The sequence below is a fragment of the Lampetra planeri genome, chromosome 13, assembly GCF_965212315.1.
Source record: "Lampetra planeri chromosome 13, kcLamPlan1.2.h2, whole genome shotgun sequence".
Classification (NCBI taxonomy): domain Eukaryota; kingdom Metazoa; phylum Chordata; class Hyperoartia; order Petromyzontiformes; family Petromyzontidae; genus Lampetra; species Lampetra planeri.
Genome location: NC_136119.1, coordinates 8,346,169 through 8,373,753, shown reverse-complemented (window position 1 = coordinate 8,373,753; position 27,585 = coordinate 8,346,169). Strand labels below are relative to the sequence as shown.

The window sequence follows — 27,585 nt, the reverse complement described above, 5'->3', positions numbered from 1 at the left end:
GCAATCACCAGCCACAAGCCCAATTTCAAGACAGTTGTGGGGCACTGCTGTCATATACGGGCCAATAAGTCTCATCACTTTGTGAAAACACAACAATTCTTGCTAAAGTAGTTCGACTTGAGACTATACGTCTGCATTTAAATATATAAAGATTTATATGTTTAATCCAGCTCTAACCTACTTATTGTGACAGTGCCAAAACATTTTATTTTGCTCTGAACTTGTAAGCAAGACATCTTCAGGCGGCCGTACATCTTTGCTCAGCCAAAAGTGCCATCATTTACCAGCGGCTGAACATTCCAGCGTAGCATTTAAACTTCATCAGACCCACAAAAGATGTCGACAACAATGGAGAAACTTTAAATGTATTTACGAACAATTGCAACGTGCGATGAAGTGATAGTAACAGCGCTCAGGTGTGTCCAACTCCATCTTCCCAGGAGTTTCTCATCAGTCGACAGCACAGCCTTCACGGAGGGACACGTTTCCCTAACAGACTGTTGGGGCAAGTGCTGTTAGCGAGCACCGATGAAGGCCGGCACGGCACATGAGCGAGTAGGTGGCCAGCACCACGCCCGACCACCTTTGTCTCCCCAGGGGTAATGTTTACACGCCACACCAGGTACTCAATTGAGACCGAGTTGACCTAGGGGAGGCCCGTGACGGTTCAGATAATCGTCACCGGTGTTGGCTGTGAGCAGGAATCGAACTCGGGTGGCTGGGTTCGTCGACAAGCGCGCTAAGCACTCCACCACCGCTCCCCCCTCATCAGTCTACAGCACATCCCTCACACCAGCAACCTCTCCACATGCTCTCACCCAAGATAGTTCTCTTCCTGGGACAGAGCTTACCAAGCTGACCCCAAGGGTCTGCACAGAGGTCCTCCTCCACCACTAACAGGTATCTTTGAATATCAATAATTCATTCGTAATTAAGTAATATATTCACGTGTTTAATTCATTTCAATTAACCATTGTCTCCATGCTGGTCCCTCCTGTATTTACCAGACTGCTCAGACAAGTCAATAATAGCCAGTCTTTGAGATGCCTGCATGATTCTTATCTGGCACAATGCTTATTAACACTTCGGCATCCATCTGTGTGAGATACAAAATGTGTTTATGTCTCTGAAAATCCTTAAAATTTACTGAACACATTGTGATCAGTTTGCTACACAACTTCCTCAACAAAAATACACTGCCGTGTTATACGCAAGTTTGGCCGAAGGGTTATCGAAATGACCATAATTTGCACGAGCAAGCAAGTCTATTTCCAGGGAAGTTTCAGTTTTCAGTTTCATTTATTAGGTTTATAACCCTGTGAGCCATGCGGCTCTTGACTCGGATGCAACCGCAACAAACAAAAACATGAACAAGAAACATCTTAAAGTGACTACACGCAACAGAAAAATCCAGGAAAAATCAGCAAAGTCTTCCAGAAAAAACACCGTATATCAACGATGCGTGCAAAAATCCCAGTGCGATGCAAGTCAAACAATAACAACCATAAGTCAATTTAGATTAAAGTTATCAGGCTAACTCTGTACTACAACAAACAAACATGGCTAAACCAAAACGTTTTCAAAATCACCAAAATAAAGCTATAAAACAATGTAACAGTGATCATAGGAACTGTGATTCAAATGTAACAATAAACGATATACATAACATGTACGACCAAACTTTGCAGCCATAGCTGGCTGCACGAGTCACTCCATAACAGCAACTTGACTTGTTAAGCATGAGATGCGATTTGATTAAAACCGAAGAAGTTCCAATCCAGCACAGAATAAACAGTCTTCAGACAGTCCTCTTGCACTGTGAGCCAGGAAACTACAGAATCCATCTCACACCATACCCGATGGTTCCAAGTTCTCTCGTGACCGGTTCCCAGTCAAGCAACACGTTACCTCTGCAGTGCACTTCGTCACCAACTGTAATTCTGAATCTCCTGGCCAGCTGTTCTCATAATCCACGTCTCTCATTTCCCGACCCTCTCTCATCGGATACACCTTTGACACGGATAACGGCTTTGGATTCAGAACAAATCTGCGGCAGGAAACCCCACACTCCGCACACGTTCGCTCTGCTTCCTCTGCAGTGGGCCGTGATACAGCTGTCACGTAATGATTGACATGCATATCAACTTGGTCCATACATCTGCACGGTCCTCCAGCAAGGAGGGCACACACATCCCACGTAAACCACCACCACCATCATTGTCGTCGTCTTCATCGGCAACATTGCACACGTGAAGCACAATGTCGTGCGGGCTACATACACCCAAACAATATTCCTCGTGTAACATATATACGGAGTTTGCATACCTGTCAACCCCTTATCAATGCCTGCCTTATTACAGACCAATTCAGATCTTATTGGTCACCCCGTGCCCTTTATACGTCTCAACGTTCATCCAACAAAGTCCCATCACAAAGGAAACAAACAAATAGGCAAAAGTTGTTTTGCCCCTATTGAAATAGCCGTGCGCCGTATGGACCTGAAACTCAATTTCCCTGTACAAGAATCCGGGCAATCCATATCGTTTGACAGTTATGGGTTTGTCCTGTTCGTGGTGTGGGTATAGATAGATAGCGCGCAAAGTAACATCGCTGGCGTTCACACAATGTCATCGTACAACTCCCAATTCAACAGGGAATTTTGAATACACTGGTTGGAGGCAGCAAAATCCGAGTTCTGCAGGCACGGGCGATTATCACCTTTTGCGAGACAATTAACCTCGGCACGTTTTTGGCAGGACTATAGCTCTGCAATTAATGCATTTTAAATAACCTGTACAATATTGCAAAACACATTGGGGTTTCCATCAGACCTGTTCGATTACCCCCCCCCCCCCCCCTCTTTGTGACGTTCAAAGCCATTCACCCACACGCTATTCCCTCCCACGAGGTCCCAAACCAACACAGGCTGATACCACACAGCAAGCGGCATCTCCTCTCCGGTGACCATCGCATCGTCGTTCTGCAACCACCACCACCACCACCAACTGCTTCTGCCGTAACACCGCCTTTTCATTTGCAGACAACCAAAATGCCGCCGGGTTTTTCTTTTTCTCTCTCTCCTGTCTTCAATGTTGCCAACGTTGTGAGCGGGTTGCCATCGCCTCCTGCCGAACAACGCGCAGCCAAGGCGACCTGTTGGCACCGCAGGAGCAGCAACGTCGCTCGCCGACGAAACGGAAACATCAGCAGCGACCGCCGCCGCTTGTAAACCTCCCGGGCGAACCTCGAGTGACCTTTTGACGCAGTCGCTCCTCCGTTCACCACACGCAAGACTTCTCCGCACGACGCCTCCTCGCTAGCTGTTGTTCCGTCAAAGCAGGTTGCAAACGGCGCAGCCTCAAGTTGTGTGGCTTGATCGGCGGTGGAATATCTCCGCAGGGTCTCGCCACCTCCGAGATTTGCATTGAATCTGTGCCTTTGTTACAATACGCGTATTTACATCCTTACAAGGTAAATGAACCCATTACGGTCAATTCCCGACACCAGCAGCTAGCCTGACCATTCTCTCCCCATCCCAGCATTCAACGTGGGTCACGGGAGTTTCTCACGCTGAACAGCGTGGCAGTGCTAGGATCGATTTATCAAACAAACATTACTACAATGACGCATTTAATATTCACACGCACGCAATTTCCATGTTTAGATGTAGTAAGAGAACTGCAGTTTATGGTATTAAAAAATGAAATAAAGCACGTTACCGTCTTAGTTCATGAAAACCACGTGTGCTTTTGTTGTTGTCTACTGTGTGTGAGCATTTAGTAAATGCTCGTCAACAGTACTTACCCCAACAGTTTGTAAGGCTAAATGTGAAATCATTGTGTCTTGCATGTGCTCCCGTGCACAAAACCCTGCACGAGGGCCGTGGTGATGTCACCATCACCTTGCGGTGAATGGCTGCCGTTGTGTGATGTGTGTAGACATACGTATGTGTGTGCGCCTAATTAGGTGCTTATTTCCAAGCACTTTGTGAAGCTCACAATGCCTCTGAACCGGTTATTCATCTCTTCATCAACGGAGTGCAGCGTTGTATTGAATCGTATACTTATTGCAAACATGTTCCACGTTTGTTATGAAAATATATTTCATTCCCGACCTACTCACACCCATATATCACCTGCGTATGACAGTAGCATTACACATGTTGAATCATGGACTGCAAGAAAACTAGATTTCATTTCAAGGTATGGTTTACAATACTCTTCATTCACCATGGGAAGATGACATCACCTTACCCATTAATACCGTAGAGGGGACAGTGAACCATACAAAGGAGGTTGGGATAATGTAGGAGAGACTGACGGGAGGTGGTGTGTGTTGAATAAAAGTATTCTCTCATTGTTATACTGCTATGTGGGATAAAAAAAAACGAATTTGAGGGACATCATGAAAATGTATGGGAAATGTACAGATTTCGGTGTGGTTTTATGCGTATAGATGAACGACCAGAATATATTTTCACCCACGTCGTGTTATGTAAATTATTAAAATTACAATTGTTTGCTCTGATCTTTGCTGTACGAATAAAGATAAATGTGCTGGTGTGTGTGGCATTAGATGTGCTGTGCTCCATTTAGAAATATACATTAGTTCTACCACACAGGTTGTCAGTTGACATTTTACAACTGTTCATGACAGGAAAGTTAAATCTTGCAAGTTGCACTATAGTATCTCTTTAATATCACACATGTACTGCATATGATACATCATATTTTACTAATATTTCTGTGTGTGACAGAATAAAACACATTTTGGCTAAAGATAGCCATTAATGTGAATGCACGAGAAGTGAAAAGGTAAACATGATTTGTTCAACCATGCAGCAGCTTTTGATCGTGGAATGAAAACAAATATGGCAGACACGTTTCTGTTTATTGTTTTCAAATGTTTTCCATTCTTTTCTCTTATTATCACTTGTCAGTCTTTTTTTTGCCAAGCCTCCATGCGGGTAGAACAAGGCAAAGACACACACACACACAAAGCCCCTGGTCGCTGCATTTTCTTTTTTCATCGATAAACGGTCAGGCTGTCAGCCACAGGTGCTTTTCGCCTCCATGTTTCCCCTGCCATGCAAGACGTGCGTTACGGCACGCAAGCAATGACATTTCGTACAAAGACAATAAAATAAAGGGAGGTTGTTTTTGTGTCATGGCTTAATGTCTCGAGGTCTCATCCGTGGGCCACGGCACGGTGGAAACAGCCAGCATACAGGTACCGTGAGTTCAGTGGCAGAGCACAAGATGGGCCCCCCATAGAGGCAAGGGGAAATGCATTTTCTGCATCCTTGACTTCACCCTCCCCACCCACACACTCGCGTGGTCCCGATATGCTCCCCGCACATCAGCTCCTGCCACCCCTCACATTAAATGGCGTTAAATGACCCTTTATGTATCAACTCCCTTACCTTAGTGCTCACTTAAATCTGTTTGCTCTTGCTGATCTAATGTGGGCCACAACATTGAAGCCTGCAGGCGACGGAAATTGTAAGCGTACCCTTAATGCACAGTTGTTGTTGCGAGCAGTGCCATCGGGGAATGTGCCGATGTGGGCTGCACATGTACGCATTGTTCTACGTACAGCAATATATGTTAGAACACGTGCATCACGTTGCGCAACTGAAGGCACTTGAAAATGTGTGCGACGTGGCAAGTTAATGTGTTTCATTGACACGCATGTTGTTGATGTCAAGTGTTTTCAAACATTTGAATACGATCATCACAGCAGCTCTCTGATCCTTTAATAATTCGATCGAGTCGTTTGTTGATAATTATTCAGAATAGAGATTGTCTTTACAAAACTGCAATGTTTATATGTTAATCATTTGTGAAAACACAAACATTTTAAAGGGTGCTGTAAATTAAATTGTTTAATTACCATTTACACCACCTACAAAAAGCCACATGTATTATTTGCATAATTGAAAAGGATCACATTTCTATTAAGTTTAACAGCAAGTTAGCTGTAACATTTTATCTTTTATTCCATTAAAAGTAATGCAAAATCGAGCATTACATAAAAAACATGTTAACACAGGCTGTTAAATTTACAACATTTAATGAAAATGGAAATCCTCTTTAATATAATATTAGCAGCTCTGAGTTACAAATCTTATTAAAGCATATGAATATTATTAACTGGACCAAATTCAAACAAAAAATAATTGAACACAATGGATTCCCATTATATTCAATTATCAGCGTAATATATTCAACGAAAAAAAAGGAAATTGCATGATTAGTTTTGCACGGAAAAAATATATAGCATGAGGCAATTAATATACTTTTATGATTATAAAGGGATAGAACAAAAATACATTTGTAATGCTTACAAGTGTAACACACCACCCATACAAACTGTTGTAAAAAGTAGGCTAAATACACATAGCCTATTTTTTTGTCAGAGGAAAATAAGCATATTGTATAAATTACATCGATTACAGATGCTATTCCAGTCATGTGCATCATGTAAACCGTTTATAAATAACATCTGCGACTCATGTAGGTGTGCCATGCTCCATTGTAGACAACTACAGTAAGTTCACATCTCACATCACCTAGCCCATTACGACAATTCTGAGTTGCGCATCTCCACCACACTGGCCGGTATTCAAGTACAATTCAGAAAATGCACGGTGCCTGCTTACTTATGCATTATCAGTGCACTTTGGGTTGTCCTGTGCAGGACTCTGGGCAGAGAGAACTGGATCCGAAGCAGTCGCCACATCCCTCCAGGAGCTCCCGGAGGAGTAGATTGGGCGCCGAGTGATTGGAAGGCGCTTGGTCTTCTCTCCTGACTCCCAGGCAGAGAATGGACGAGCCGTTGGAGGTTGTTTGAGCGGCTGGAGGTGGGAGCCTCTGTTCACCCGGGAATGCGTCCCCTTCCACGGCAGCCTCTCCTTTGCCTTCACCGTGCCGTGACAAACAGACGTCTTTTAGAATTCTGCAAATGATGTGTGTTGTATCACGGTAACGTTATCAACCGTGACCGATTCTTGCCAGAAGTGGGAGTATCCACCCTTTACTCCAACACACACGAGCTGCCGATTGACTAACTGCAGGGACTATGGGAACCTCATTTGCCAGTAAAAATATGATAATTGGTTCTTTACCCTTCTATCTGGCAACAAAACTGACACCTTTTTACAAGGAGTCATGTTTGCATAGACCGCAATACCTGCAGTCATAATACAAACAAAAGAACATAACTCTGATAATGTGCACTGTCCTTGAAGTTGATTGGTCCACACCCGAGACAGCTTTCCTTAGAGCCTAGTCTCATATGGGTTGGACCAGATGACGCCAAATGGCGCCTTTTGGCGTCATCTGGTCCAACCCATATGAGACTAGGCTCTAAGGAAAGCTGTCTCGGGTGTGGACCAATCAACTTCAAGGACAGTGCACATTATCAGAGTTATGTTCTTTTGTTTGTATTATGACTGCAGGTATTGCGGTCTATGCAAACATGACTCCTTGTAAAAAGGTGTCAGTTTTGTTGCCAGATAGAAGGGTAAAGAACCAATTATAACTGCAGGGAATCCATTTATGCAGGGTAACCTACTGGACATCTGTGAAAAAAAGCTGTATAGCTCATTGCATTTTTCCAGTATAAGCAAATATGTGATTCTGACACTGCTCGGTGAACAGAGGCAGAGGAACTTAAGAAACTTGCCCGATTGTTTCAGCTGCCACATGGGCAGATAAAATTTGCATCCTCTGGACTGCAAACCCAATTGTGCTGTTACACCAGGGTGGTAGTATACCGTGTGTTGAGTATATTGTCAGAACTTTGAATAGCCAACAAACCCTTTGAACGTCAACATATGAATAAAGTAAAATAATGAATCAAAGTAATTAAATAACTGCATCATGGGAAGGCCAATTAGAGCAATGGACATTGTTATGTTAATCGCGCTACCTCCTGGGTGAAGTCATACTGACTACAGATTGTTAGCATTTGACTAGGCTAGAACCAAGCTATTCTTCGGCAAACATAAAAGCTTTCACAGTTCATGCAAAAAAATAATAAAACATTTGTAAGCTTACTTATTCAAATAAGTTACATAAACAAAAATAGGAAGTGTGTTTGTCCAGTATTCACTTGCGTGACATGTTTATAGAGGAACCGGTTTTATTTACACCTTGTTAAGTAAGAAGTGGTTAATTGAGTACAACAAATGTGGGCTCCGCATTGGCAATTAATGACGTAACTGGGCTTCCCATGATTACAATCTTCAGACTCATTTTATACTTTTCAATCATGTTTTAGTTTGTTATCCTTTCCCTGTACCTCCGATTAACATGGTTGGATATGTACGGTGCGAAAGAAGTTCAACATACATATATGTTATCCATACAATGATTTTACTTCTTGAAAGTTTGTTTGCTACCCAATGTCTACGAATGAAAAACTCGGAATACTGTGTTGTCATTCAAGACTGTCCGTTTGTCAACGTCATTAACATGTCCGTTTTCCATCTGCACATAGTGTAAAGTGTCTCCTCTCACTCTAAGTTAGTCTTTATTTTCCATAACCCTGCCTCCGAGTTGACATAATTCGCCATGCCCTATCAGGCAACAGCGCCTGGAATGAAATGCAAAGCCAGATCTTAAAATTTTTGCAACATAATCACAATTTGGTGTGTATGCAAATTGAATTAAGCATGTAGATGAAAAAGGTGACTCTAGACAGTCATAAATCACTTCATAATATGACACTGTGATTGGATAGAATTAGATATACTCAATGAAAACGAGACTATATAAAAATTAAATACGAAAAGAGTAACCGCAGTTTAATACCGATTAATTTGTAAAGACAGTGACAGCTTACCGACCCAAATGAAACGCAGCTGCATTGTCTCTGTAGGTAAGCGTTCTTACCAAGGGTGGCTGCATGTCTGAAGCCTTTGTTGAAAGTCCACGGCGGACACCTGGAGTTGCACTCTTGGATCTTGTGGTTGGTGGTGTCTCGTTGCCCTTGAGGGTCCTTGTGGTTGCAAGCAGCTGCTGAGGTAATCTTTTGCTGGCCAACCCTGCATATGTCCTACCTCCAACTTTCTCTCCGGTTGATGGTTGGCCCGTCAATGCAGTTTCGTTGTCAGTGATCACGGCGTTTGAACGGTTCACGTGCTTACGTGAATCCTGCGACAGCACTGATGTGTCCGCTTGAATTTGAAATGTTTTAGTCGAATTAATGTTCTCTTCTGTTTCAGTTTTATCTGTACAATCCAAATTAATGCCAGTTTTAAGATAATTGATTGAACTGTCTTTAGATGTCTCATCATTCTCTATGAAAAAGCCAAAATCTGAAGAGTAATTTCTTAATGTCCTCTTTTCAAGCTCTTTGAGCATCTGTCAAAGAAGAAAAAATGTGAAGAGAACACTTAAGTTTAGCAATAATTATTTTAGAATGAACATATATCTGCATATAAACGTTCTAGTCATTTTACATCTTCAACATACAACTCATGTGTGAGTTCATGATATGTTGGGACATATGGAAGCCATTTGGAGTTGGAAAAAAAACATTTAAGGAAATGCCCACAATTCACTAAATTGCTTCAAATGGAGCAAAAGTGTACATATTTTTTTAAAGTAACATGACGTCAACTGTACAAGGGCTGCCCAAGATCATGCAATCTTCTGCAATATAAACCAACAACAAAGAGCACCACGACGCATGCCATCACTTGCTTTGAATGTGGGAGAAAAAACATTGTTCCAGGTGAGGAAGGTAAGGTGTTTGCCAGCAGTGTCACCTTACCATCACAAACAAATACTTACCAGGCTGTGAGTGAGAGGCAAACCTTCTCGTTGCTTCACCTGCGCTTGTTTTGGTTCATATTCAACCACCTTGGAATTAAGCCACTCTAGGGAAAACATTACACATAATTGCATGACATTAACATTATGTTTATCCTATCACGAGTATATGTGCTGTATATCATTTAATATCATTATTATAATGATGCCCGGATGAACCAAGAGTAATATGTATTCTTTGACAGTGCTTTCCATTGACATTGCATCTGTTCTGTTGCTGAAATGTCACATTGGTCTTGGGAATCCATCCTACTTCAAACATATATTATCGGAATCGGCAGACTCTCTCATAACATAAAACAATAAGAACTCTCTTTGTAGATAACACTGCAATGTCTAAAGCACAGCAGACGCAAATTTCAAAAAGAATTGCTTCATGCTGCATCTACCATACATAGCACGATCAAAAACAAATAATGGTACTAACCACAACAAAGATAAACCCTGCCTTTAACATTACATTGTAGACCGAGTTCTGTGTGGCAGATCCTGGAAATCTGAGATGCAGCAATGGTCTCGGCTTGAGAGATATTCTTATCATCGTGATCAGTGGTGAAGATGGTATGCTGAAGCGCATTTTCCAGCAAAAGCACCTTAGCTCCCTCCCGAGCACTGCACCCACAAACCAGGCCCCTTACCTTGCCATGCCAAGCACACCTGTGTCATAAAACAGGAACGTACTATATAAAGATCCTCCGTATAGCCTTAACAGACTGTAGGGGCAAGTGCTGTTAGCGAGCACCTATGAAGGCCAGAACGGTACACGAGGGGGTGGGTGGCCAGCACCACGCCCGACCGCCTTTGTCTCCCTGATGGCGATGTGTACACACTGCACCAGGTACTAATGTAAGGCTGAGTCGACCTAGGGGAGGCCCAGGACCGGTTCAGATAATCGTCACTAGTGTTGGCCGTGAGCGGGAATCAAACCCGGGTCACAGCCAGGTTCATAACGCAGCGCGCTAATCGCTACACCACCACTCCCCACACACACACACATACGTCACTCGATGCAACCCGTAGTCGCGAGGCGTTTGAGAGAAACGTCTCACCAGAAGGACCCTCCGCCGTCAGTGCCACTGCGTGCCAGGAGCCACAGCTCACGGCTCTCACGGGCCTCCCCGCCAGGTCGACTTGACGCGCCACCCACTCTCGCCGCTCCGCTGGGCTCCCAGCGCCCATCACGTGGCTGCTCCTTCCCCACATGTACAGCTCGCCTTTGGCTAGAAACAAAGTTGTTTAAGTGTCACGTTGGTCTCGTGGTTAGGTGCGTAGCACACTTTTATAGCCCGATTCTAAATTCTGCTGCTGCTGCGAGAATTTGCTGTTGGAGGCAATTTAGCACTTTTTGAATTTCAAGTGTGGTTCAGAGGGCCTATTGAACGATTATCAAATCATCAGTGATTATGAGAATGAACATATATCATGCATATGATGTTAGCGATGTCATGCATGGCCAATTGTTACGGACATTTATTTATATATTACTTTTTTCGTGGATTGATTCATTATTTTTCAACCCAGGTTGATGAAATTGAGCATTCATTGAATAACATGGTAATACAATGTAACACATTATATAAAGAATGAATTTAAATGGTTAATTGATGATAAAGGGTGTCCATGAAGTTATAACATTTAAAATGATTATAATTAGCCATTTGAGCCAGGTCTATAAAACTATACTGACACACACACACAGGGTAGTGTGAAGATATTATCGTAAACATTGTATCCCTATGAACTTCCACATATCTGCCATGCTGTTGGCAATGCACATCGTATCAAAACATGACAGTCCCACATGTTGTGCAACCTCTTGGATGTGATTGTTTCAAATTATTCAAGCATGTACTGGTGAAGATCTCTAAGTTTTTCAGTAAAAAAAACGGGTTTTGCAGTAAAAAAACACAAAGTTACATGCATAAGAGACATGTTGCAAACATTGCCACCACACAGTTCAAACTGACATTTCTAATCCTATCATAAGGGATGATACCTTTATGGACATAGTGGATATTCCAGAACACACCAGAGAATAAGCTGACCCAACATGAAGTGTGCAATAAATGGTGACTATATAGGATGCTGAAATTTACATTGGAAGGGTTTAAACGTCTTTAGACGTGAGTGATAAGAATGCATATATGCACACTGTATATTTATTGTATAGTAAACTATGCATTCCTGCACTTTTTATATTGCTAAAAAGATATGAAATAAAAATCAGACTCTTATGTCAGCATAGTATTCGGCTGCTGCATTTTTTTGCATATATTCCTAAAACTTTTTTTGCCAGCTCTATAATTATATGTAAGCAGTTTACAATCATAAAAAACAAGGTTATCACTATACATTTTATGTACCACTATTCATGAGCCCTGGCATGAGTTTTATGGCTTTAAAATAATTAAAGTAAAGTGCAAATACGTAAGAATTGTATGCAGCCCAACACTATTCTTCGCAATTAATCCCTTGCATCCCAAGATCCAAAAAGCCAAGATAAATTAGAAGCATTAGGTAGATTATTGGAATAACTATATACTCTATGGGAATAGTTGCAAAGAGAGGAGCAAAATAAGGTGTGTTTCTATTGCCACTCTGTTGTAGCTAAAGTTCTTAAGTGGGTGGCATAAGGGAACCATTGAAACGCCATCAAATTGGCACTTAAAGGCTTGTTGTGTGAACTCGGTGCCTTTGCATCGCAATTATGTGTGGCTCCCTGTGCAAAGCTATGTGACATGCATACAAGCAGTGTGGAGCAATGCCAATTATCATCATTTGAAAGGGACTTAAAATCCCCATAGAGTCCTATAGGATTGGAATGGGAATGAAACAGCCCTGCCCTCACATAAAACATGTGTTAAAGGTGCAAACCATCACTGTGGTGCGTACTGAGTTACCCAAGCTTGACCAAATAAGCCTCATCAACGCTCTTGTTTTTCAGCGATTGTTGCGTATTGATACAACAGGGCAAGCTGGCCTGAAGATCATTGCACAGCTTGCGGGTGATGGAAAAAAATGGCTAATTTCTTCACGGTAAGGCTGCATTGGTGGAACTCACACTGCATATGGAACTACCGGGCAGTGATTCCTACAGGAGTTGTGTTTTCTTTAAATCTCGTGAATGTGGCAATTAAGTTATAACTGAACATAAAGGGGGGAAACAAAGTACTTGCTGACTGCAAATACTTCATGGATGACTCCTGCCTCCCTCCCCTCTACTGCCTCCCCATTTTCCTTGTGCCGCCCCTCCTTCTGCAACGCTTGGAAACCACCCCGAGTTTTTTGACTAACAAGTATGTTGGTCTAGTGGTCACTGTTGAAAATACTCTGCCCTAAGATTGTAATCAAATCCCAACAGTTGTGCTTACGTGTAAATGTATTATTTATTTGAATACGTTTTTTACATTGACTATGACTATGTAATGTATGTAATGTACTTCCATTCATAAGAAACCTTAAAAAATATTATCATGCAAACGACGTGCCTTATCTTTACAGTACAATTGCCCACGTTATGCCATTCAGGGTATCGGCTACATTCATAAGATGCGACCCACGCCTGATTCACACACGTTGCAGGAAACCGTGTAAGGTTATTGACGGATATTTGTATAGTGCATACAAGTCCATACAAGTAGAAAACATAACTAACTACATTACACCTGTCCCTTCTTCACCCCTGCACAAACACTGCTGGATTAAGGGCATACGCCGCTTTGTGTGAGACTCTGTGAGGCTGCCCACAGTGCTGACACACAGCTGTGATGGAGTTATGCATCGAGTGTTCCATTTTATGTAGAAGTAACACACGGCTGGAACCCAGCACTCCCTCTTCCCCTGCCACGCAGAGAAGTGTGGAGTGGCACGAGTTGGGGCTGGGGGAGGCCGAGAGGTTGGAGGGAGATCATCACCAGTTACAGCAGCGCTGTAGGCATCCCCAGCTGTGATTTGCACGGTCCGGCCATCCAGGGGAGGACACGCCAGGCGCCGCGGCACAACTGAGAACGGCACCCGCTGGCCATGCCCCAGCTGTCCCTAGAGCCGCAAGAGATGGACGGGGCCTTGAAGAACTGGGGACGTGGCGTATCAATGTGGCTGGACATTAAACACCGAGTATCCAACATTATCTTCTTGGTTCTTTCGGTAAAGTCACGTAGAATGGAAATAATAAAATAATAAAAATAAAACATAATAAAATAATTCTCACGACGTTTCGGCCACAACGCAAGCAGCCGTCCTCGTGAGAATTATTTTATAATGTTTTATTTTATTATTTTATTATTTCCATTCTACATGACTTTACCGAAAGAACCAAGAAGATGAATCCCTGCAGTCACGAAAGCTTTTAATCGAAATTTATCCAACATTTATTAGTTAAGTGAGCAGCTACATTGTGAGACAGAACAGGCAAAGGCGCAACCTTGCAATTGCTTGCTCACGCCACTGCTGGCGGGAAGGGCCTCCACTCGAGAAAGCCCTAGAGAGCCCCTCTATAGGGTATTTGGCCTACTCTTCCACGCTTGAATGCCCCTCAACAAACAGAGGACACCGGAACTCTTGATAATACATTCAAGGACCATTTTTTGTTGTTATGTGTAATAATTAATTGCCATGAACAAAGCAAATGTGCATAACACTCATGAGAAGAAATAAATACATCAAAACATGAAATGTACTCAATGTAACTTTCAATGGTCTGAACTCGAAATGTTATAGCACGCCGATTCACTTAACTAATGTTTGAATATTGCACCACAATATAGCAGCCTTCATGCCTTAAATTGAATACGTGATAATATACATATTAAAAGCATAGAATACTGTGCTTGTATAGCCAAATCGTGCTTACCTCTTGACCTGAGCCCCAGGAGTATACATTTCCATTGTCTGCAAAACAGACATATCTGGATTAAGCTTTGTCTTGCCAATACAAAAGCTTGACATTGTAACTACTGTTAAGCAATGCAAAGCTAACTACAATATATGTTAATTTACAAATGTAACAATGTTTACTTGAAGCTTTTACAGATGTGCAAAGTGAAAAAGGATCACATTCTCAAAATCGTTTCTCTGGCTCTCTCATACCTATCGAGTATATTTGTTTCCATACACTCTGCTATATCCTAATACATTGTAATCTTGCAATTTATCATTTGCATTTATATAGATGCTGAATAGTGTCTGTAATACATATGTGTCTGTGTATGGTAAACTTGAACGTTTTGGTGAACAGATATTGTTCCAATACTGTTTTCAGCGACTGGATTTGCTCGTAATTAATATTTTTTCATTGTGAATATTGCATGTCCGTGGCTTCTCTAGAAACTATTAGCCTCGTTAAATTTATTTATCTATTTACTTATTTTCGGAGAACATATTCATTTATTTGCATATATACAGTTTTTTGTGAAAATAATCAAAGAGGGGTGTTATATATTCAGTATAATATTAATAATTATGTGATGCTGTTCACTGCCTGTCTATTTTAATATGTGACTCACCCCATACGCACTCACACAACATGAATATGTATGGTCACAAAGGTCACCCTCCAGTCATTAATAATCCTGTCATCTTGCTGTATGAAAAAAGAGCTCACGCCTTTAAAAAAAAAAAGGGTCACGGTGGAATTTACAGAAGACCACGTGTACGGACAAGTGTCCAGAGCGTGGCACGCACCCATTGGCAAATGAAAAGGGTGCTTGCCTTCCACTGGCCCCGTGCCATGTGCAGGCAGCGTATTGTCCTGGCACATTGGGGTGTTCAACTCCACATGGCAAAGCCAAGGCCCTCGCCGTAGGCTTTGGTTACAGGCCTGCAAACATTTATCATCTTTCTGGGCCACCGTGACAGCGATGCAGGAGGGGTCAGCCGATCCCGGCAGCTGTACGAGGCATGGCTAATGGTGGAGAGAGACGCGCCGTCCGTAACTAGATGCTAATGCATAATCCTATAAATTACCCGCACCTCTTTAGCAAAGTGCTCGCCTGTCTCCTCGTGCGTGTGATTTGCACAATACGCCAAACGACTGGCTGAAAAAATGAAACATTGTGATGCTAAATATTGCTATCATCTATATCAAACACTCATCACTGAAACGGGCACACTTTATGGCGTTGCATTAGCTTTAGGTGAAAATTAAAATGCGTGAATAATTTACCTGAAACTGCATAAACAATAGCATCGTAAAATATTGGGTGTTTGAGTAACCTTCACAAAGACAACTAAAATGTTTGCATCCTACAAGCTTGTTTTAAGAGAATATATGCATTTTAAGTTCCAACCCATTTGATCAAACCATTTTAAATTTGAACTATTCTTATGCAGCGTATAGCAAAATCTTTCGTAAGATTCCGTATAAATACAGCAGACATGCAAGGAAGATTAGGGTTAAAGGTGAAAAGCTTCAATATATTGCAGGAAGGGAGTGGACAGAAATAACTAGGGCCAGAATTGGAGTCGTGCAAACGCGATTCAGCAGGCTACGGGGAGGAAGCGTCCCTGGTTATTAAGATGTCAAAAGCCACGAGGAATAAAATTGAAATGTCAAGCGGAGGGTGCTGCAATATTTAGGGGCTTTTTGGCAGAAGGTGAAAAATCTTTCACAAAACCCAAATACGTTCTTGTCTGTGGTGCTAGACGTATTTGCTGTTTACAGTGCATCTCAACAGAATAATATATATAAAAACAAAGACAAAGAGCCTCCATATAGCCTTTAACAGACTTTTGGGGCAAGTGATGTTAGTGAGCACCTATTATGGAGGTCGGCATGGCACACGAGGAGATGGGTGGCTAACACCACGTCTGGCCGCCTTTGTCTCTTCAGTGCTGATGTTTACACACTGCATCAGGTGCTCATTTAAGGCTGAGTCAACCTAGGGGAGACCCAGGACCAGTTCAGATATTCGTCATTGATGTTGGTCGTGAGCAGGAATCAAACTCCTGTGACCGGATTCGTAGTGCTGGTGTGCACGAACCACTACACTGGTCCCCACATATAAAAATATAAAACAAAGATCCCCCATATAACCTTTACAGACTGTTGGGGGAAGTGCTGTTAGCTAGCCAGGCCATACCGGCCTTCATAGGTGGTGATTCACAAAGATTAATTGAGTGTATACATCCATTTAACCAGCTTGCTGTGTTTCTTATATAGTTTAAAACCTCCCTCTATTCAGCAATCAGCGACGGCATCAAAAAAAGATCTCCACTTTTGGCGCAAAAAAGCTCACAGCTCTATCTGCAAATACATCTGTAAATATTTACTAGCAAACAAACCAACACCACATGACGCGAGAGCACCAGAACATGTCACTCGAGTCCGTTTAGCTCTGCTAAAGCTGCAGGAACTTAATCGGAGCCAGCCAGTCAGCCGGGTGATGTAAAGGTCAATTTCATGGCTGATTTCAGCGTACATAAATATACACAGGTCATTTCAAGTTTACCGAGTTCATCAAAGTAGTTTGTCCTTTTTCGATCGTGTTTTGGAAGCCTCCCGGTGTCTCCAATAATCTCACATTTACGTCGGCCAGTCAAGAGATGTTTTGAAATAATATCTTTTAGAATACGTTTTCTCATGAGCATTGCATTGACAATGTTGTAAGATGATACAGAGTTCTTAGGTTTTTTCGGTAAAGTCACGTAGGTAAAAAAACATTAAAAAGTAAAATAAAATAAAAATCACGACGTTTCGGAGGCAACACAAGCTTCCGTCTTCAGGTGGTACCGTCACAGCCACGACTGCTGTATCAAATACAGCCACGACAGCTGTATCAAATACAGCTGTCGTGGCTGTGACCACCTGAAGACGGAAGCTTGTGTTGCCTCCGAAACGTCGTGATTTTTATTTTATTTTACTTTACCGAAAAAACCTAAGAATATGAATCATTGCAGTCACGAAAGCTTCAAATCTAGAATGATACAGAGTACTCAATTATCCATTGATAAATGCAGCATATAAACGTAAATGAATCAACAAAACAAAGTTGTGTTATACACATTTCGTTTAACAAGGGGGATTTATATGATTAGCCAAAACCACTATTTCAACAAACTACTATCCCTTTTATCACGTGGTGTGTCAATCAAGAATTACTGAGAGGAGCAAAAGCACACAGCTTGCATTTGCGAGCTCATCCATACATTGCCATGTTCTGCTCTCGTCGCTAGAGTTAATCCAGTCTTTTGGGTCCACTTATGTGTGACAGAACAGCTCAACCACTGGCCAGTGCTTTTTAGGCCCTTGGTGCTAACGTTTTTATCAGCCTATGGAATGTGTCCCACAAGTCACTGAGCTCTTTAATATACTGTTGGAACTACAGCATGAACATGGCAACAACAAAAAACGTGCACTCATGCATATTCGTGTTATAGCAGACCGATGAACACTTGATTAAGAACGAATGTACAACTGGTTTTCTGCTTTGGGGCGCAGTGGCGACATCGTGATTCGTGCACTAAACTGAGTTCTATGTTCCACTGTGACTCCATACAGTGGTGTGTGCTATCTAAACCGGTACTGGGCCCCCACCTTCACTAACCCATGGACCAGCAGTGGTTAAATATGGTCAAACAACCCAATGACTGGCACAGCATGGGGAGGGAGGCCTTTGAGCAACAGTGGATACACAAAGGACTGTAAATAGTCAGTTATTAATTCTCCTTATAAAACAAAAATAGTAAAGTAATTAAACACATTAATAGTTATGAGCGAAAGGTTTGTAGTGCGGCCCCTTCCCAATTAGCCTTTTTGAAAAGGCCCAATGGTGTATTTCGCACAGCTGCCCATCACAAAGTTAATGATGTGATATCGTTCCAAAGAAATAGCCATCATGCAAAGGCAATTAAAACTAAATTCCAAACTCCAACAATCGCTGAACTAAACAACGTGACATAAGTAATGTGTATTTCTTTTATATATATCTAGGACTCTTTTTTTGCGAATGCAGTAAATATAACGGGAATGCATATCACCTGAATAAAGAAACAAATTAATTGGAATTTCTAACTTTTTGAAAATTACAAATATACATTTTACTACCAGCAGATACTAATGAGTTTATAGCAATATAATACTTTTAAATATTGATGTAGAACGTGTTACTATGAATTAATCAATGCAGCGATTACGAACAAAGATAATCACATGCTGGAGTTTTCAACTCTAAAACTCTAAAATAGATTTGAAGTGGTATAATAAATGGAGACATTAGGTCACACGAGCAATATTTTACAACAACAACAAAATCCATGTTTTCAAGAAGATGAGTGATATTGATGAGCTCCGGTGTAATCATCACACTCCGGACACTCGACCACACCGTGATGGAGAGGGGGAGAAACTGACCTGTCATGGCCAGACTGTGGGCGCCCCCTCCTGCCACAGCCATCACTTTGCCACAGCGCTCCATCATCATGGTCTCGGGGTTTAGCAGGTCCTGAGTCAAGCAGCCGCATGCGCGTCCATACCCCCACGCGTACAGCCTTCCACTCGCTGTTGGCACAACAGAGGATTAAAAAGGTTATATACTTGAAATAATATTGTAAACAGTGCTGTGAGATACCAAAATGTCCAGAAGCAATGCCTAACTCATCCATGATTAAAGGATGAGATAGGCGCCAAAGTGGAGAAATATTAACTACCTTGCCTGGTCTATAGGATGTCGTGGATTCGATCCCGATCCTAATGCCTGCTGGATATTTGGAGTTTGCATGCCTTTATCCCCGTGGTCGCGTGGATTTTTCTCTGGGTCCTTCACATTTCTCCGAGTCATCCACGGTTTTTCCCTCCACATTTACAAACGTGCATTCAGAGTGTTTGGCTGCTATAAAATGTCCACGTGAAAAGCCACTTTTTTGGGCTATGATTTTTTTTTGGTCAGGTCGCTTCTGAAAAAAGAGAGCTGGAAAGCTCATCAGGCCTTACCTGGTAAAACACAAATAGTTTTAGTAGTATTTTATTATTTCAAGATAAAGGTGCAGCCCTGCAATTTCTTGCTCGCACCACTGTGGGCAGAAGGGCCACCACTGGAGGGAGTTCTAGACAGCCCCTCTAAAACGTATTTTGGGCTTCTCTTCTACATTGGCCAGGTATCTTGGAAGAGATATTCAACTTAAAATTGGTTTTATTTTACTTATATAACACTATTTCACAGACATCTTATCCAGCTCAACATATATTCTCTATGCTAACACTGAAAAAAATGTCATTTGAATAATTCATGTGATAATGTTCACACAGATAAGTCACAATGGTCTTATTTAAGTGATATAACAATGCAATGTTTGGATCTATCTCTTTGAATATGGAGAACTACATTTCTCAAAGTTTATCAATTGTGGAAATTATAAGCCTGAAGATAAGCCAGGAGCAGACGACTTTAAGTCTTTTAACATAGTGTATATCCTCTGTGTTCTGACATACTTGGTGCCTTGATGATGTTACAAATCTTGACGCCTGAAAACAATGAAAGGTATACAAAAAAAAGCACTTGGTAGTTTACTTGTATGCTCAAGCTAGCTTATAGCTTGAACTCAGTGAGGCTGAAGACAATTCAAAAGAGTATCTCGATATGAGGAAAATCTCCCAAGGCAGAAGAAATGTGCAACACCCGTCCAAATGAATTGTATTCCTCAATAGTACCGTTAGCACCGAATCAATACTGTAGGTTTCTGAGAAAAAGAAAGAAAACACTTCTCAGCTGGGTAAGGGCCATCCACCAAATGACCTACTTTTTACCAGTTATATTACATGATAGGGTGGGTGAAAAACTGATAGTTTAAAAAACTCGTCAGTGTGTTGATCAATCTTGTGTTGAGTTTCAACTCGGATACAACAGCCTCATAATTGGTGAATTTCCAGAAATTGATGGTATGAGTCTCAGCCGAATATATGATGTTGAGGCTTTGTCGGCTTGTAAGGTTGGAGTCCAAAAGGAGGTTGATATCCTGTGTGAATGTGTGACCTCACGGCAAGTGACCTTGCAGGTCAACAAATGCCTTGAAGTGGAGCACTCGTGGTGACTGCCGGAAGCATGTAATCATGGCTGTTTAAGTCCCCTATGACTGAGAATGGTGACAAACCAGAGGGTAATTCAGATGTATCATGAAATTTACTTGAAATATCTACACACTGTTTTTATATATTTATATTATATATATATAAATCATGCATGTGATTTATATATATCAATCTGGATTCCAGTGTGTGTAAATGTAAGGATAAATGTACGGATTGGAAGTGGATATTCTGACATTACGTTTTCAATTACCCGCTTTGACATTTAACACTACAGTACATTCACTGTCATCGTCATCTATAACAATTGTCGATCCACTGCTGGATGAAAGGCTCCCCCACATAATTGCCATTCATCACGTTCTTGTAATTACACTATCCATCTCACTCATGAGTGCACATGAACTAATCTCAAGGTTCCATCTCCCTCAGTGATTGTCCTCTCTGGCATGTTCCTTAATTTTGGCTGCTATTCCATTATTAGCCTTGTTCTTCACCCTTCCACGCAATGTGCATTGTCCAAGCCCACCGCTAACTTGAAAGTCAAAGCGATGTCTCCAATAGGTGCGCTGTTATGTGATACTTGCGTTATGTCTTCTCAGCGTAAAGCTCAGCATGCACATCTTCCACGCTCCTCTGTGTACTTTAACGTTTTACTCCACTTTCTTTGTCAGTTTCCGATCCATATTTCATATCAGGAAAATGTTGAATCGTTGAAAATGTTCTTCTTTTGGCACACTGCTAAGTTTTCACTTTCAATTTCAGTTTGCTAAATGACCCCAACCTGTTTTGCTTGCCTTTTTACATAATCATTTTTAACCAAATCCATCTTCAATGAGTGCTATAGGTATAAGTATGCCATTGGGTTTTCCATTCCATTTGCATCCTTCCCCCAATGTTTTTCTCGTGTGTAACTTGCTCTCTGTGACCTTTTTCACTCATATTCATCTTGAGCCCATTTTTATAGTCGTATTTGTCAATTAATTATATAATCTCCGGCACTTCATTTATATTGGTTGTTATAATGAATATATCACCATTTCTGTTAATGCCTTAATTTTTGCAATACAATTTTTAAAAGATATCCTAATATTGTGAATGCAATTGGCGATATACACACATGGTTGCCTGACTTCTCTTATGAGTTGTATTTTCAAATATTCTTGCTGTGGATTTCACACCTAATGATGATTGCTTGTGTTGCAGTCGAAACGTCGTGAGAATTTGTATTGTTTTATATTTATATTATTTTATTATTTCCATTCTACGTGACTTTACCGAAAGAACCAAGAATAAGAATATGAGTTGTATTTAGTTACTTTCTGCATGCAGTCTTAGAGTAGCTGTTCCACCTTTATACATGGTTTTGATCATTTAGATATTTTGTCTAAGGCCTTTTATTGTGAGAGCGTGGGTGATTTAGTCAAATGCCGACAAAAGTCAGAAACTGATGCCGATAATCTTATTGATGGAATAGAATGTTGATATAAAATGAGTAATAATAATGTTTCGTCTTTTGTCAATATACTATTGACGTCTCCACGCTGTATTGGTTATGGGGGTTATTTGCTCACATTGCATCGCGTTGGTTATTGCGGGTCGGTGAAGGGGGAGCGGAATTGGCTTTTGACGTAGTTCACAATTGACGTTTGCTGTGGCTCGGAATGTAACTCATGTCGCCGGGTTCATAGTGCAGTGCACTTTCCGCTGTGCAGCAGCACCACCGACTGTGCATACCTCCTCATGCAACAGAAATGTCGACTTGTTCACTGAACAACAGGAAACTTTTACGTCTAAAGTCTATTAAAAAAGAATTGCTCTACATCTGTGCAATGGCACTGGCTCAAAAGTGCGGGGGGGTGGGCGGGGAGTTTGGAAAACTAGCTTCCCTTTGTTCACGGTGTGCAATAGTCACACGTTCCAAGGGAAGAAACAAACATTTTAAAGGGTAAGGCTACACCTTGCGGTCCTACGGTCACTCTATTTCAAACTGAAGCCAACATTGCCCCCTACTGATGCGTTTCTTGCTATTTCACTGCAACGGAAAATACCACGTTGTCGAATGCAACAGCGCTCGAGATTCACCGATATTGTCATGAAATGCTTTGTCATTTTTCTTGTTTACATGAAATAAAGACAACATAAATGTATTTATTTAGATTTTTCAGGCCTTCGTTAATCTACTGCTGGATGGAATGAGGGCCTCACCACGCTATGTCAGTCACAGCAGTTGTTTGGAACATACCTCACCGAGCTAGTCAGCACAAGGGTCTGAGAACATGTTCAGATATCACTGATAGTAACGATGGCCATGACTCGAACACAGGGTGCCAGGCTCGTAGGGTAGCACAGGACCACTGCACTTCCATTCGACCAGAAATATTAATCACAACTTTCAGAAAGCTCCTGTATCTACTGGGTTCTCTAGAACTCAATTTTGCAGCCGTATCCATCATACACGAATGACGTAGTAACTACAAATCACACTTTTTTTTCTACATCAATTCATGATCTATTTCAGGTTATAGCACAATCACAACAACTGTTTCAATGCAAACGATTGTATCACGTAATATTATGTAATCGTAGAGACATTCTACTTTATAATGGTTATCACGTTACCTATGTAAAACCTGGTATAAAAGGCATGTGAAATAATTTCACATAAAAAAAAATCACTACCCATTGAAGTTTTCTTCAAAACAGTCGTTAGTCGGATTATATAACGCTTGCTTAGTGGCTTTGTCTTGTTTGTGTGAGTGTGTGTTCTAAACAACATGATGCATCATGGCAGCCCTAAGTATGCCATTATTTTTGCCAGACTAAATAAAAGCTTCAACCAAGGCTCTTACCAGATGCCACGGTTGCCGACCGACCACCTCTGACTCATTTTAGCCCCCCACAACTTCCACCTCGCTCCCCCATCCTGACAGCAACAAAGATCCCCCGTATAGCCTCAACAGGCTGTAGGGGCAAGTGCTGTTAGCGAGCACCTATGAAGGACGGCACGGCACACAAAGGGGTGGGTAGCCAGTACCACGGCTGGCCACCTTTGTCTCCCTAATGTCTATGTTTACACACTGCACTAAGCACTCATTTGAGGCTGACTCGACCCAGGGGAGGCCCAGAGCCGGTTCGTATAATTGTCACTGGTGTTGGCCGTGATTTGAAATCGAACTCGGGTCGCTGGATTCTTAGCGCAGCCAGTTAACTGCTGCACCACCGGCTCCCCATCCTGACAGCGCACACTCATACAAACACACACCCATCCACCACCACAGTTAAGACTCTCCACATCCTACCCACCCAGCTAAAAATATCAGTCTCCTTCACAGTCCAATGGCTGCCGGAACAAATGTCCAAGAGACACCTTAGAGCCATTGGTGTGGCGGCAGAGAATCAGGTCCGCTACATTGTCCTTGTTACCTCCGTGTAATGGACCTGTCAGAAATCATCCCGAGCCGTCAGCAGGCCCAGCCTCTGGTAATTACACGCAGCCCCACCGCGCACATTTCCCCGCCAACAATGTACAACAGAGAGAAGCTGTCATAATAGAATAGCGCTATCACAGCTCACTCAGCCGTCACGTAATACGTCATTTAGCCAGGCAGAGGCTAACGTACACCATAATTTTCTGCTTTCACCTATTAGGAAATCACGGCCAGGTGGCCAGGCACAGGGCAAGAGATTGCTTTTGATAAGGTTATTACACCAGTGTCCAGAAATATTAATGATAATAATAAAAATTGAATTCGAAGAACTCTAGACATCCCAAATTAAATACAATATTGTACACGAAGGCTGCCCACTTTTTTCAGGAGTGATATGTTTAAAATAATGTATTTATATGGTGACTTAAGTCTATCAATATTAAATAATTTAATGAAGGGTGAAGTTATTTTTTTTTATTAACACCATCCAAGGCTAAAAATGTCTTGCACGTGACCAGGTTATGGTGTTCTATTGAGCCGATTAAGAAAAATCTGACAATATTATTGTTGCGGATTACTCGTGCATGTGGTACAGGAGTGCTGGCTTCATTATGATTTGCTCCTCACTCGTTGAGAGTCAGTGACTCACTCCCCACGTGGCCAGAAATAAAGTAGGAAAATAAACTGATTACTTTAAGAAACAATAAAGGCAGATGACACCCTCTCTCGGGCTTCACCCCCATTCTAGATAGGTCGTTGTATCGCCAGACCGTATGATGGGAACGCCTTGTGGAGGCCTCTATTCCGCAGCGGATAGATCATGGCTCACAATGAGCAACAGCTACACGTGTTCCCATTAAACACGTGACATTCTTCGTGGTTCTAAACTTCTGTGAGTAATAACTAACAATAATAATACGCCCGTCAGAAGACTTGCACGTAATAAATTGTATGTGCCCTACAAATATTTAAAAGGCATATAGCATAGAGCAGTATGGACATTTCATTGCATTGCGGCATGTGGCCAGCAGCACATGGTGCTGGTGTCTGGCTCATGAAGATGTTAGAGGAGCAGTACTCACTGCCATGTATAGATTTGCCATCTTTTTTAGATTAAGCCTGTGCCATTGATTACGAGGGCGGTTAGATGGAGGGCATTGAGGCCTCCTTTAAACACGGGGTTCTGACATGTTATTATGATTCATGGAGTCTATTTCATGACCAAATAATGTTTATCAAGGGGTGTTTGCACCCGCTAGAACGCTTGCTGTTTATCCCACTATTGGAATTCCATTTACTGGAGTTAGTGGCCATCGTTAACCCAGTTATAAGGATAGTAAAAATTATGATTCCAATTATTTACCAAGAAAAGTCTCACTGAGTCTCAAAACCATTTTTCAGTTTGGTCCTGCAATTGGATCTTTGACCAATAGCACAAAAGAGTGTTTGACACTTGATAATAAAGGCAATTAACTGAACTGTACTCAGAGAAAACCCGCGCACATGATGGGATAACAACTGAGGTTCCGCACTGATGGTTTCAATCCACAAACACATCAATTCAATAAATATGCAGATTGAGTCTATTTCCGTACTTAAATCTCATGGTGACTTCACAACCTGCAGCCCCATGCAGTCCCACATTTGATATTCTCTGGTTTGACCCTCTTTAGTTTCTGAGCTCCAACTAGGTTGGGCACAAATTACCACATTTATGGTGACTTGGCATAGCTGAAGGCTATGAATTTGTCTTGGACAATCATGTTGAGTTGCAACAAACCAATGTTATCTTATATCATGTGTAAAGACAAACAGGGATGAACTCAACTAAGTCAAGCTGTGGGGGATAATGTTGGTTTTGGCTTGTGTGATCAGGTTATTTCCACAATTTCTATGAGAAATCCAGACAGGGATTTGAAATCACAACTCTTTCAATTGCAAATAAATGCACTTTGCCACAGCTCTACCCAGCCAAAAGTTTTACGAAACTATCAAATTATTGTAATAAAATATCACGCATTTATTTTCAGAAAGAACATGTACCATGAATCTTGACTTAAAGCTTTCGTGACTGCACGAATTCATATTATTTGGGTCTTTCGGTAAAGTCACGTAGATAGGTTCAAAGAAAATAACAAAAAACGACGACGTTTCGATCGCAACGCAAGCGGTCGTCATCAGGAGGAGAAAAAAAATGACCGCCGCTTGTGTTGCGATCGAAACGTCGTAGTTTTTTTGTTATTTTTTGTTATTTTCTTTAAACCTATCTACGTGACTTTGCCGAAAGACCCAAAGAATAACATGTACCTTGTCTTGAGATAAAATAAAAAGAAAAATCACGACGTTTCGGAGGCAACACAAGTCTCCGTCATCAGGTGGGACCGTCACAGCCAGATTAGCTGATACAGCCAGATTAGCTGATACAGCTAATCTGGCTGTGACGGTCCCACCTGATGACGGAGACTTGTGTTGCCTCCGAAACGTCGTGATTTTTCTTTTTATTTTATTTTACTTTCTACGTGACTTTACCGAAAAAACCTAAGAAGATGATTCCTTGCAGTCACGAAAGCTTCAAATCTAGAATTGTCTTGAGATACAGTTGTGCGCCATACTTACGTGCGACTGCCAGGCTGTGGTTGGCTCCACAAGCCACCTGGATGACCTCCTCCAGATCCTCAATAACGCGTGCCACCACCGCCTCGTCTCTGCTTCCCACTCCCAGCTGTCCAAAAGTGTTGCCACTTTGAAGACAAATTGTTCAGAAAATGTACGTTGTTTTCTTCTTCCCTATACAGTATATACATATAACACGGCCAACATCAAATACACGTAGCTAAGGTTATTTTTGGTATAAGGCTTTCATGTTTGTTTGAAGTTATCTATATATTTTAAAAACATGTTTTCACTGTCATCATCGTCATCAAGGACATAGAATCCAGAATTAATTGTCATAAATGCTACATGTAAGATTTCCGATGAATAACACAAGTAAGCGTCTGTCGTTTTAATGACATTCTCTTTGCGAATATTTCAGATGTAAGCAGAGGAGGATTCAAACGGTTCAACATAAAAGCTCTTATTGCACCTCCAAGGAATGAATTGATCAGAAAAAAAGAATCCTTCGTCATATCAAACGTGAAAATCAAAACAGCGTATGCTAACAAAAAAAATGTAAAATGTTATTGACACTCCCAGCATGTCACATAAAAGGAGATATAGTGTCAATAGGACACACTTTACGCTAAGGCTGACACTTTCATGTCACTGTACACTTCAATGTACCAAATGCAAATGC

At 41.6% G+C, this 27,585-nt stretch overlaps 1 protein-coding gene across 2 annotated transcripts in view; it reads right to left on the bottom strand.

Annotated features, from left to right (window-relative positions):
- Positions 1-5,774: 5,774 nt before the first annotated feature.
- The window catches only part of LOC144722034 (putative E3 ubiquitin-protein ligase HERC1), a 36,698-nt gene continuing 14,887 nt past the window's right edge, over positions 5,775-27,585 (bottom strand). For both annotated transcript variants that reach the window (XM_078600106.1, XM_078600105.1), the window contains exons 6-13: positions 26,907-27,031; positions 19,189-19,335; positions 14,692-14,729; positions 13,754-13,877; positions 10,889-11,059; positions 9,801-9,886; positions 8,898-9,368; positions 5,775-6,919 (exon numbers count right to left, since the gene is read on the bottom strand). In XM_078600106.1, coding sequence (XP_078456232.1) covers positions 6,662-6,919; positions 8,898-9,368; positions 9,801-9,886; positions 10,889-11,059; positions 13,754-13,877; positions 14,692-14,729; positions 19,189-19,335; positions 26,907-27,031 — 1,420 coding nt within the window. In that variant the 3' untranslated portion in view covers positions 5,775-6,661. The remainder of the gene's footprint in view (positions 6,920-8,897; positions 9,369-9,800; positions 9,887-10,888; positions 11,060-13,753; positions 13,878-14,691; positions 14,730-19,188; positions 19,336-26,906; positions 27,032-27,585) is intronic.